The sequence below is a fragment of the Acanthochromis polyacanthus genome, chromosome 5 (assembly GCF_021347895.1).
Source record: "Acanthochromis polyacanthus isolate Apoly-LR-REF ecotype Palm Island chromosome 5, KAUST_Apoly_ChrSc, whole genome shotgun sequence".
NCBI lineage: Eukaryota > Metazoa > Chordata > Actinopteri > Pomacentridae > Acanthochromis > Acanthochromis polyacanthus.
The window spans coordinates 40124096-40137344 of record NC_067117.1 but is presented as its reverse complement, the minus strand read 5'-3'; the positions used below and the strand labels follow the sequence as shown (position 1 = coordinate 40137344).

The 13249-nt window shown below is 38.3% G+C and overlaps 1 protein-coding gene and 1 long non-coding RNA gene across 2 annotated transcripts in view; one reads left to right on the top strand and one right to left on the bottom strand.

Moving 5' to 3' along the window:
* The window catches only part of nampt2 (nicotinamide phosphoribosyltransferase 2), a 34358-nt gene extending 32312 nt beyond the window's left edge, over positions 1 to 2046 (bottom strand). Inside the window, exon 1 of the mRNA XM_022219777.2 lies at positions 1912 to 2046. Coding sequence (XP_022075469.1) covers positions 1912 to 1959 — 48 coding nt within the window. The 5' untranslated portion in view covers positions 1960 to 2046. The remainder of the gene's footprint in view (positions 1 to 1911) is intronic.
* Positions 1587 to 7918, top strand: LOC110969655 (uncharacterized). The gene is made up of 2 exons (XR_007941841.1): positions 1587 to 1931; positions 2015 to 7918. It is a non-coding gene; the product is annotated as an uncharacterized LOC110969655 (long non-coding RNA).
* Positions 7919 to 13249: the final 5331 nt, after the last annotated feature.

Genomic DNA, 13249 nt, shown 5'->3' with positions numbered 1-13249 from the left:
TTATGCCTGATTGGTATATGTTTTGTGTTTGATTGTCTGTAATTGTGTGTATACTGTTAAAGTGGGTCCAATGGCTCAGGAGAGGTGCATGGGTAGGTCGGGGAACATAATTACTGAATTTTCTGTGTGTTTGTCCTCCTGTTTAATACTATGGAGTCACACACTGAGAATTTATCACATTCCATATGTACTTGTATGATCCCGTCCTAATCACAGAGCGTAACTGTGCAAAGAGATCAATATAGATTTGTTTCACACTGTCTAAACCTGCATAAACTAACATTATTATTGTTTCCATCATTTATTCAGCCAATGGAGCTTCCCACGTCCTGCATACCTACCAAGGTCAGGCATTATTTTGATATACACCATGCCCCCAAAGTTCACCTGCCCACACCCAGAAGGGCCACAGTTGTTTTGACGGCATGAAATGGACCTACACAATATTTTGCAAGTGGTTTTAATGTTGTGGCTGGCAGCTGAAGAAAAGAAGAGAAAATGATTCTGAGCGCTTCAGAAACCTGACAGGGGAGAGTCAGTAAGTGATCAGAAAGATCCACAAACGTGGATTTTACACATCAAAATATTTAATACTTCATTTAGATGATGGTAAGGCAGGAGAACATTCCCCATAAACTGAGGTTTGAAGGATTCATTACCTTATTAAAGTCTTGGACATTTTCAGGAGCGTGTCAGACATTGATATTCAGTAAAAACATACCTTTTACAATCAGTAAATTCTGTAAATGTACATGGATGCCGTCCCTACAGTCAAATGTACAGACATGATGAGCAGATGATGAAATGACGTTGCAGTTTCTGCTGTTGGGCTGTATCCACACCATTTAGTCATTCTGGATTCTGCTTCAGGGCCACCTGTCATACTGACCTCAGAGTGTGCACCTGCTACACCTGGCCACATCTATAGGAACTAGTTATCATAAACTGAATTCTTATCACCAAATGTTTCATTAAATTACTTACTTCACTGTGCAATAAATGTGTGCAGATGTGTATGTATGCCGGTGTGTATATGTGTAAATATATCTATGTGTGTGCAATATATATATATATAAACATATACACTACCATTCAAAAGTTGGGGTCACTTAGAAATGTCCTTATTTTTCAAAGAAAAACATTTTTTCAATGCAGTTAACATTAAATGAATGATAAATCCAACATACATACATACATACATATGTGTGTGTGCATATATATATATATATATATATATATATATAGTCTTATATTTACATATTGTAAATATTTTTTACTCTCTATTTTGAATTATTTTTGTTTTTGTTTATTAGTGTGCACCAGTTAGTGTATGTTCTATTTGACAATATAAGTGTCTATTCTATTCTATTCGAGCAAATATCACTTCACTAAAAGTGCAGATTTGATGTACATTTTACCTCTAACATTTAAGATTAAGAAATTTGGGTTATACGGCCATAGTTAATAGGGTTCATACGTAGTTAAGTAAGATAAGAGAAAGAGTTGTGATAACTATACCTTAACGACACTCTGTTACCCATTCCTGACAAGTCGTATCTCCTCAGATTAAACTTCGATAACACGTCTCTGGTTGGGACTCTGAACTCTACCCAGTGTAACCCCGGCTCCTACTGTCAACCAGCTGTAGGGTGGATCGGTAACACGGCATCCATTCACATTATGCTGTGGACACACCTCACCTACTGCTGAGGTCTCACTTTCAGTTTTTCACACGCTGCCATTTGTCACCATACGTCGTAACGCAGACACAACATTCAACTGACTAAAACGTTACGGCTAACGTGATGCGTCCCGGTATGTAATGAACTCCTCGTTATAAAAACAGAAACAGAATTTGTCTCAGTTTATGAAACTGGATGAAAAGCAAGCAGACCGAAGGGTTCAACTCACCTTGTAAGAGTCCGTCGCAAGTAAGAAATTAAAATCCTGCGCTGCCATTGTTGTTGTGGCTGGATGAATGAACGTAAATGTCAGTTGAGTCTCCTCCCCGCAGGTTAACCAGGCAGCAAACACGAGTTGGGTGAAGAAGCCGACGTTAGGCTGGCTGAGGACACGCCAGAGGACGACAGAAAAAACGACTCTTCACCGTCGATACCTTCAGAATGTAGCCCTGAGTTGGTGCTGCGGGCCCAGGCTCCGCTGCTGCAGCGGTCATTCGGTGGTCTGGCTCCGGTGGGGGTTGTTGGAAAGGGGCGGGTTTCGGCACGCATGGCCTCGTGCACGTACTCTCAGCGCCCCTCTGACATGCTACGTCATGCTGCGTTCTATGACACATGGGATTTTTTGTAACGAAGTTAGAGTAGCACTTTGTTAAGCTAGCTATGTGTCTAATTTCTTGTTCCACTTTGTCCTGCAGCTTAGTAAATGTTTCTGATGCATTGAAATGCTGAATGTGGTGAATAACACACTTATCTACGGACAAGAATAGTCCATTGTTGCTTTGTAACTTACTGTGGTAACGGGGAGACATGAAGGCAACACGATGTGATGAAGAGTCACAAGCTGCCCCCATTGGCCTGAGAGAGCAACATGGATGTTTGAAGAACTGGACACAGGATTACAACAAGGCCTTTTATTCTAACGAATGAATCTGTAAATACAGAGACAGCAGAAGTTTCCATGCTTCCTCATCGAAGTACCCGCTGGAAATTGAAAATTGCAATGCAAGAGCACAAGACTGTAAACACGCTGTGTTGTTTAGGGTTGGTAAGAGAAGTAAATATACTCTTTATTCCCACATTTTCTTTTTGTTCGGTGCTGCAAAGAAAAAATGCCGTTTGTTACAAACTGCGACATTTCGTAACATAATTTGCATGGTCCTGTCATTGTAAGGTGCTCAAGGAGGCATTATCTGACATTATCTGTCATCAGTCTTTCCAACTGACTGACTGACTGAGGGGGCGCTGTGCTGCTGTTAGCTGGGTGATTCTCGGAATCCGGTGCCCTTTAGGTCCCCCAGACTTACTTCAAAGATTTTCAATCAAAGGAAACCACAAAAAAAGACATTTTAAGCCACTAATGAAATGATGTGTTTTTGTACTATGATGCAAAACAAAAATGATTTTTTCATGTTATTATAAAATAATGGGTTGTCTTATAGACCCTTTAATGACCCACGTCACGAATGACGTCACAGCTTTAGCTGGAGGCAAAAGAGGAAGCCCGCGGCCGGACAGAAAGGCGAAAGACTGAGGGACTAGGCTCTATCAACTTTTCTAAAATGTCGTCCTGCTGTGTTTTTGGATGCCAGAATAGGAGGAATGACATTGGCGAACGCAAATTAAAGTTTTATGGGGATGGCTAGTAACTACGTCATCGTGTCCAAAAACGTCACTTCCGTGTCCTACCAAACCAACGATATAATGGTTCTGTGTTGTGTCCTGTGTTGCAACAATAGAAATGATGTAAATAAAACGATATCTTTCTACCACTTTCCTCTGGACGAAAAGGAGAAGAGAAGATGGCTGACACTGATAAGGTAAGTCGGATTTCTAATCTTAGAAAATACATTTAGCGCCGGGAGCTAACGTGCGCTAGCTAGTATTAGCCGCTTGAATTATGTTGTCTTTTTGTGTTATGAGGAGTGTTTGGGCCACATTACAAAAGAAACTAAAAGTGGTCGAGATTAAAGTCTCTGATAATAAGTTTATACTTTTAATTTATAAGAATAAAGTCTGCCGAGGGAGACTTTTGTCCCAGTTTTGGGGACTTGGACTTGCTTGACCAATCTGCCCAAAATACTCGACTTGACTAGGATATGGGTCTATGTGACTTGGATTTAATTGAGTCCAATACTTGGACTGACTTGCTAAAAATGTTTGGCTAAGATTATTTTAACTGTTATGGATTCATGATTAGTGTAAAGAGATGCGTAGTTATTTACATATGCAAATTAGCCATGTGCTCCCGGCAGAAGTTAGCGCTAGAGTGTGCTGCTGGGAATCTTCAGAGTATACTTTTCAAATCTAACATAACTCTAACAAAGCCAAGTAAACGACATTTAACCTCACACAGATGATAAAGCTAGCTTTATTTCTGACATCCTGTGTTTGTTAGCTTACGCTACTTAGCTACTCACCTCAACACTGTACGTTTTCCTTTTCATTGACGCCTGCACTTTCCCTTTAAAACCACCTGCCAGCACACTAACTCTTACAACTCTGTTTGAGTTGTAAGAGTTAAGACCTCGCTTTACCGACTTCGGAAAATCCGCAAAATAAGATGTCACAGTGAAAAAGGTGACCGGTTCTTTCGCTACTGCCATTGTGTTTTCATTCGGTGCGCCGCGGCTTGGACACGGAAGTGGTCCGTGACGTCACACTAGCCATCCCCATAGGATTCCACCGAACACTCGTGCTCAGAGGGAACGAAGACAGTTGTGGTTAAATGCACTGAGGCGAAAAGACTGGACAGAGACGATCAGCCGCAGTCAATTCCAGCCATTTTCAGTACAAAAAATCGCTAATATTCTATTTGTAAATAAAAAATATTCAATTCAATTCAATTCAGCTTTATTCCAGACACTGGGTCCAAATATACACACCATAAGAACAAGGACACAACAAGACAGAGAAAAAAATACAATCAAAAACAATAACCCGTTAAATATGACGAGAAATACAGGGCATATTGGACGCGCATCGCGAGGTGCATTTCCTTGAAAACGACCGACTCGTGGATTATATACCGACTCCAAGACATGTTTTGGACAAAATAGTTTACTGGCTTGTGTTGTCTGGATGTCCAAGGTTGGATTATGGCCGTTTTTTGTGGAATATTTTCATCTGTGTGTAATAATGAACCCGGAAATGTGAGTCGCGCTGTGTACGTTGAAGCCGTGTACAGAGAAAGGATGGATGGATATTCGTTGTTTGTCGGACAAATGTGTTTATATTACCCACTGTGGTAATCACATCTGAAAGTGGTTTATACCGGCGGATTCATGAGAATCTAAGCTTTCCATCGGCGTATAGTGTTTGTATAATCGGGTTTGCAACCTTCGGACATTCTTTAAATTCCTATGCAAATTAGTAAGTGTACCGCTGGCGGTACACTTAAGTTTAACGGGTTAAAAATGCTCGAGTTCGCAGCGCAAACTCCCAGCGCAAACTAAATACTTCCAGTCCTGCTTGACTTCTCGCTCCGCTTTTGCCTCCAGCATAAGCCCCGCCCACAAAAAAACGTCACAATGTTTGTAAACAAATAAAGGGTCTATAGTACTTGACAAACAAATTTGCATATCCTCACTGGCCATCTTTACGTTTTCATTGAATTCGAAACAAATAAATAATAAAATGAAAACCAAAATTTTAGTGCTCATATAATAATTGTTTGTCTACATTAACTAAACATATATTTCTTTCTGAAAAAATAAATAAATTACCAATGAAACTGCAATATTTATACACGTCTCTCAGTTTGTTTTCAACCCCGTCACACTATGCCATTTACCCCCTATAAAAAAATGGATCATTCCAAGTGACATCAACATTCAGGCAGTGACATCACACAAGTCTTTTGGAGAAGATGCTGCAAAGAAAAGCAAGTGTCTATGTCTTTTCTTATCAAAATTTCATTGTTTTTATTGTCAAATTGAGATCGTCAGTCTCAACAGTTCAACTCTGTTATAACACGTGATGATAGTTAACAGGTTTTAATGAAAAAAATAAAAGTTGTGCTGTAAAATATTACAATTTTTGATGTCCTTAAATGCCATGTGGTGCTAATATTTTAGTTAAATGTGGAGTTATGGTTAATATTGGCCAAAAACTTCAACCCCGTCACATTTTTCATTGTAACAGGGTTGAATTACTGTGACAGGGTTGAACGTCTGATGTGACACTTCTATATAGATAACTCAATTTTATACTTTGATGTAAAATAATCATCATTGCTATTTTCTGTTCCAGTATTTTCAGACATCACAATGGCAAAAACAGCAGCAGAGAGGCAAAGAGAGCGCGGGGCAAGAAGGGATGCAGACCCACAGAGAAGGGAAAAATATCTCAGCAGTGAGCGTGAGAGATGGAAAAGAGACACTGAAGCAGGGAAAAAGAAAAGAATCAATAATCTGAGTCAAAGAGCTGAACAATATAAGCGCAAGATGTGGAGAAATGCTAAAAAAAAAAGGCAAGGCAAATTTATTTATATAGCACATTTCAACATCGAGGCGATTCAAAGTGCTTTACAAAGACATTAAGAACAGAGGATGACGATTATTAAAAGAAAAACAAAAGAAAACATTTATGAAATCATTTTTTTTAAAAAGTCAGAACAGTAAAGAGATCAAAAACAGAAGTCAGAAAACAAGGGCTGTTAAAAATAAAAAGACACGTATAGTTCTGAAATCCAATCAGTACGCTTTGGACCATCTCATCAGCAGGTGACATTCCATACAGGAGTTTTTTTTACGTAGGTGGTAGCCAAGAACCAACCTGTTTCAACGCAATATCCCCATCAAAGCACAAATCCCAGCAGCAATATGGGAGCATCTGAACCCTGTACTGGATTATGTGCAGGCAGCATGCCCAGAGGTTTCATGGATCCGCTTTTTTAGTGATGGTCCTTGTACCCAATACAAGCAGAAGGGCATTTTTTTTCTTTTTAGCACTGAGCTGGAAAAAAGAGGCATCAAGGCAGGAACTTGGAATTTTTTTGAGGCCGGTCATAGGAAAGGAGCACCAGATGGTGTTGGAACAGCCTTGAAGAGGACTGCCGACATGCTAATAAGCCATGGCCGGGACATCCAAGATGCACATGAGTTCTTCAAGGCTTTTTTGGAGACCAACTCAGCTATCAAGTTGTTCTTTATTGATGGCAAAACTGTTGAGCAGGCACTTCAGAAGATACCATCAAACAGTCCCATTCATTTCTTTGTTGATGGGACATTAGTCCCATCAACAATGAAAATACATCAAGTGATACCTCTTGCTCCAGGACAGATAATTTCTTGGGATGTCAGTTGTATGTGCTCAGCCAAGAAGCAGTTAACCTGTGTGTGTTGGAATACACAGCATTTCAGCTTCATCAAGAAGGTGCCAGCTGCTGTGTCACAGAGGCAGACACAGATCCATTGGGAAGACCCAGAGGTGTTAGGGCAATGGTGTGTGCTGACATATGACAAAGATCTGTATCCAGGAATTATTCTTGCCGTGGATGAAACACATGTGCAAGTTAAATGCATGCACAGTGTTGGACAAAACAGGTTCTTCTGGCCAAGGCAGGAGGATGTGCTATGGTATCTTTTTGATGATGTGTTTAAGCTTATTCCATCCCCAAAGCCTGTGACATCCTGTCAAATGGAAATTCAGAGAGAAGTGTGGGCCAGGCTCTCTGAATAAAAGATGTATAAGTCAAGGGGTGTGATGGTGTGGTGCTCTCATGACTTTTATTGATCTCTGACAATAAACTTAATATCTTTGGGTTTGGGACAAAATATGACACTTGATGAACTTGCCTTGAATATTAGGAAAAAACTGATCAGCATTTTTTCACAGTTTTCTGTCATTTTATGAACCTTTTTTGACCGTATAAACAGATCCATTTCTTTATGCTTAATCTTTTGATTAATCTTTTGATTAATGCGAAATGTTCAATGTTCAAATGTTTTCTTTGTGTTATGTTGTCAAAAGATCAGTTTATGATTGATGAAACCTAAAGGTGTATGAATTAGTATTTTACAGTAATGCTTTTAGAGTTCAGTTTATATCATTTTTTGAGTACTGAATACTACTTTTATTCAGAATGAGATTTCAGAAAGGCAGTTCGTCAGACAGATCCATTTCATTCATGTTTGGTGAATTTATGTTTGATGTTTTTGATTCAGTGTTAAATGTTGAATTTGAATATTTAATAAAATGTTTGTTTCATGGTTTTTTATTAAAGTTGAAAAATCTGACTATTGTCCTCTGTCATTTTAATACAATTCAATGTGAATTTTATTTAATATTATTAATTTTGCAGGTAAATTTGTCCATATGATATTGCAATATTGATCATCTGTTCAACCCGGTTATTGTTTTCAACCCCGTCACACAGAGTTCAGCCCTGTCACATGATGAGTTTTTAATCAATATTTTGATGATAACAGGAAATATAAGGTTCATGTTTGTTGAACTGTGTATACAATTTACTGGAAAATAAGAAATATTATAAAAGTCTGATCCAACATTAAACATTAATGCATATTGTTGATAAAATATGACGGCTGATGTTAGATAAAACTCTCATGATCTGTTTAACAGTCTAATTTTCGTATTTAACAATAATAATTATATTTAGAACAAGTGCTCTTAAACAAGGGACATCTCATCATTAAGGTTCTACAAGAATTTGCAAGAATATTTTTTAAAATCCTGTTCACACAGGCTCCAATTTGTCTGTAACAGGGTTGAACTCAAAACGACTATTAGTTGTAAAGAAATGTATAATAATGATGGCCCTTTATTGCCTGAGGTGGAAAAATACCTTTTCTCAAAGGTTTAACCAGTCTACTATCAGATGTAGTGATCAGAAATACAGTTTTTTGAGATATTTTTTTCAAAAATGTCGAGAGCCAAAAGGCACCCACTTCAGAGAATCACTCAGCTCATCTCCTCACAAACGGCTGAGATGGAGCATCTAATGTTGTTTGCATTTCTCAGAGTAAATTTGCATTTAAGATGTTTGCTTCATTTTTTCTATTGATTTCATTCATTAAGGAAATATACATAATATAAATTAAATTAGTGTGTGTGTGTGTGTATAGTTACTGTAATATAGTTTTATATATATATATATATATATATATATATATATATATACAATCAAGGAAAAAATGATTAGACCACCCTTGTTTTGTTCAATTTGTTGGGCATTTTAATGCCTGGTACCACTAAAGGTACATTTGTTTGAAAAATACATTGATAACAACAAATAAAGCTCATAAGAGTTTAATCTAAGAGCTCATATAATAACCAAAGTCACTTCAGTTCTTCCATCAATAGCTATGGCATTGTTGGCCAAAAACAGCTTTTAGGATGTTTTCTTTTCTGTCTGTTTTAGTCTCATGATCCACACAGGAGTTAGTACTGATTCATAACCATTGTTTCTGATGACTGCAGCCATGTGACTTGGCATGTTCTTCACCAGCTTCTGATCACAGCAGCCCATTCCTGTTGCACTAATTCAAACTAATTTGCTTTGTTTTTGGGCTTGTGGCTCTCCATTTTACATTTGATGATTTTCCAAAAGTTTTCAGTTGGATTTAGATCTGGTGATTGAGCAACCAAGGCATGGCTCCAATGTTCTGCTTCTCCATCCAGGCTTTAACTGACCTTGTCTTGTTGGAAAATCCAGTCATTGGAGGAGGAAAGAGTTTTTCAGCTGATGGAAGAAAACTGTTTTCCGGAGTAGTCCTGAACATGACCTGGTTCACTGGCCCTTCGCACAATTGCATTTTCCCTGTTCCACCCTGTTTACACCCAGTTTGGTAGTACCATCCATCCATCCATCCTCTATGTCCTCACTAGGGTCATGGGGGGTGCTGGAGCCTATCCCAGCTGACTCGGGCGAAGGCAGGGGACACCCTGGACAGGTCGCCAGTCTGTCGCAGGGCGACATATACAGACACACAATCACAGTCACATCCACGCTTACGGACAATTTAGAGTAACCAATTAACCTCAGCATATTTTTGGACTGTGGGAGGAAGCCGGAGTACCCGGAGAAAACCCACACATGCACAGGGAGAACATGCAAACTCCATGCAGAAAGATCCCGGGCTCAGGCCGGGACTCAAACCAGGGCTCTTCTTGCTGCAATGCGGAAGTGGTAACCACTACACCACTGTGCAGCCCTGGTAGTACCATGTTCATTATTTTTCTTTCTACCAAAAAACCTTGATATTTGGCTCATTACTGGTTGCATTTCATTATTTTGCAGCCTTCCATGTGAGTAAAGACCAACTGTACTCTGAAACTGAACTTTATAATAGTGTTTATTGTACTTTGCACAATATGCAGCCTGGCATCTTCCTCTGTTTCACACTGTAGCCTTGTAGAAGCTTATTTATGATGGAAAGTTAACTTTGGCGGTGCTACACAATTGAGACTTTGTATGCAATGTTTGTTCAAAGAACTAAGAAATATGGTATACATTAGTGTATTAGGTACATGTAGTCATAGTCTAATGTGTACGTAAAGTGTTTTCCCTGCATAGAAAAGAGGATTTTTCTTAAGTTTTCATCCTTCAAGTGTCCCATTTATTATCATAACACCGTGAAAAGTGAACCTGATTTAATAAATCTTGTTCACTTCCTTAGTTCTGTGCAAGTAAATACAGCAGACAGAGCTTCACAGTTAAGTCCTAATTTCAATTCCATATGTCAAAAACTATATATAGTTTTTAATGTGGAATATCATTGTCTATGCTTAACAGGAGTCTCATCAGACACTGCTTCATTGTAAAAGTAAGGAATGAAGTAGGAACAGTTAATAAATGCACCAGGATTTGAAAGCACATGTTCAAGTCTTGCATCTCCTATAACTCTCTTTTGAATGTGATGTGTTTTCTATTACACAAAACAAAAGCTGTGTAGACAACAAAAGATGTTCCTTTCTACAGCAATGACAGCTAAAGTATCAGAGACTTAAATATAAACAATGATTTCAATATCATCTGGAACATTGCTTTTCTCAGTAGTTGATGCAGTATCGGTTTCCATGTTATCATGTGTACCATTTAATTACATGTGCAAAATTTCATTATCATGTGTGATATTGCTTACTGTTGCCAGACAGACGGACAGACGGACAGATAGATAGCAGTGGCGATTTTTCACGGAGGCCAAGGGAAGCCTGGCTTCCCCAAAAAATATGCAAGAAAGAAAAATATAAATAATCTTCACCACTATGTATTTTATGTTTTATATTTTTGTCATTCCTTATTGTCAAAACACTAAGTGGTGCTTCTGTATGTTTTATACATTTTTCAAAAAATACAGCTACCACGGCGAAACAGCCACAAGCATCGGCGTCGGAGTTTGAGGAGTTATTCGACCGTTTTTAGTCTGAATTTGGTCCTTGTTTATCTTGTTTAATCCTCCTTATATCACGGAGGAAAGCTGCCGATACCTGGAGGAAGCACTTTCGGCTTTTGGAGTAGAACCTGTCGGAAAATACCAACATATTGTGGAAGAACACGGCAGCCGCTAACCCCGGTTAGCTGGGACTGTGCTACTCAACGCTACTCTAACAATTCCTCGTATTAAAACAAGGATGGCCGCTAAGAAAGACAGAGATAAGGACGGACAATACATGACTTTGGAACAAGTACGCGAACTGCTGGAGGAGCAAAAAACGTACTTCAAGGAAATGCTTGATCAACAACAGACTACTTTTACAGCCTGTCTGCGCACGCTGATTGATAACACAAATGCACGTATGGATAATGTGCTCAAAGATTTAAACGAAATAAGAATTAGTCTACAATTTACCCAAAAAGAAGTTGATGAACTGAAAATATCCAGCACAAAAGCGTCAACAGAATGTAAATCAAATGAAGCAGACATTCACAAACTGGCTGAATCAATGCTTATTATTGACGCCAAAGCAGACGCACTAGATACACAAGCAAGAAGAATGAATGTGATAATCGATGGGATCCAAGAGAGTGATGACGAAAAGTGGTCTGAATCAGAGGAGAAAGTGACGGAGTTTCTTAAGGATAAACTGAATTTGGACCCGAATACGCTGGGAATAGAAAAGGTGCAATGTGTTGGCAAAATGAGAAAAAGTCCAGGGGAGAAATCTCGCCCTTGACCATTGCTGGCGAAATTCCTCAGGATCAAGAATAGAGACATCGTCATGCACAATGCAAAAAAACTTAAGGGAACCAACTATTACATAAATGAGGACTATGCAGAATCAGTGCGACAGAAGAGGAGAGAACTAATTCCCAAGCTCAAAGAGGCAAGGCAGAGGGGTGATATTGCCTATTTGAGGTATGATAAACTCATCATTCACAAAAAGCAATAAAATGGACAATTAGTTTTAGAAAGCTTTTTTAGTTTTATTTTACAGAACTATATTATGTCATTATCTGTTTTATTTCCTAAGAGAAGTTTTAAGATAACACATTTAAATATATGCAGTTTACGAAACAAAGTACATGAAATTGAGCATCTATTGCACTCAAATGACATTGGTATTTGCGCACTGTCTGAAACAAAATTAGATGATACTATAGAAACTGAAGCATTAAACATTCAGAACTACAGTTTTTATAGAAAGGACAGATCAAAACATGGCGGGGGTGTGGCCATTTATATTCAAAACAATATCCCAGTGAAGTTAAGGCCAGACTTGATGAACAATGAAATAGAAGCCTTATGGCTTCAAGTTAATGTTGTGTACTCTAGACCTCTCCTAATGGGGTGCTGCTATAGGCCTCCAAGCTCAAGCAGCAAGTACCTTGATGATATTGGCATTATGCTTGAAAGAATGTGCGACACAAACATGGAAGCTGATTTTGTAGGCGATCTAAATATTGATTGGTTTAATGAAAAATGCCCTCTCAAAAGAAAACTTTCTACAATTACCAATGCATGCTATATGAAACAGATGGTAATGGAGCCCACTCGACTGAGCCTAAATTATATGGGCAGTAATATATCAACTTGCATTGATCATATTTATGTTACAGAGCACAAAGCCTTTACAAAAGCAGCCTCCATACCTATAGGATTCAGTGACCATAATATGGTGGCCATTGCCAAAAATGTAAGTATTCCTAAAGCACGTCCTAGAATTATCCATAAAAGGTGTTATAAAAACTTTTCAGATGAAGCATATCGGAGGGATATACAAAAAGTAAATTGGAGTAAAGTGTTATGTGAAGATGACCCTGACATGGCACTAGAAACTTTCTTAAAAATTATTCAACCTGTTCTGAATAAACATGCACCTATGAAAAAGTGGACAACCAGAATGCAAAGAGCTCCTTGGCTCGATATAGAATTAAAAGCACAAATGAAAGAAAGAGATAAAGCTAAAAAAAAGTTGCTTAAAAAAGTGGCAATTTTAGTGATAAACAAAAATACTGTAAATTGAGGAATCTTATAACCAAATTAAATATTAAAAAAAGAAACAATATTATGCATCACAACTACAACAAAATAAAAATGATGGTAAAAGACTCTGGGGGGTATTAAATAATATAATGGGGAGAAATAGATACTTACAGCCCACTT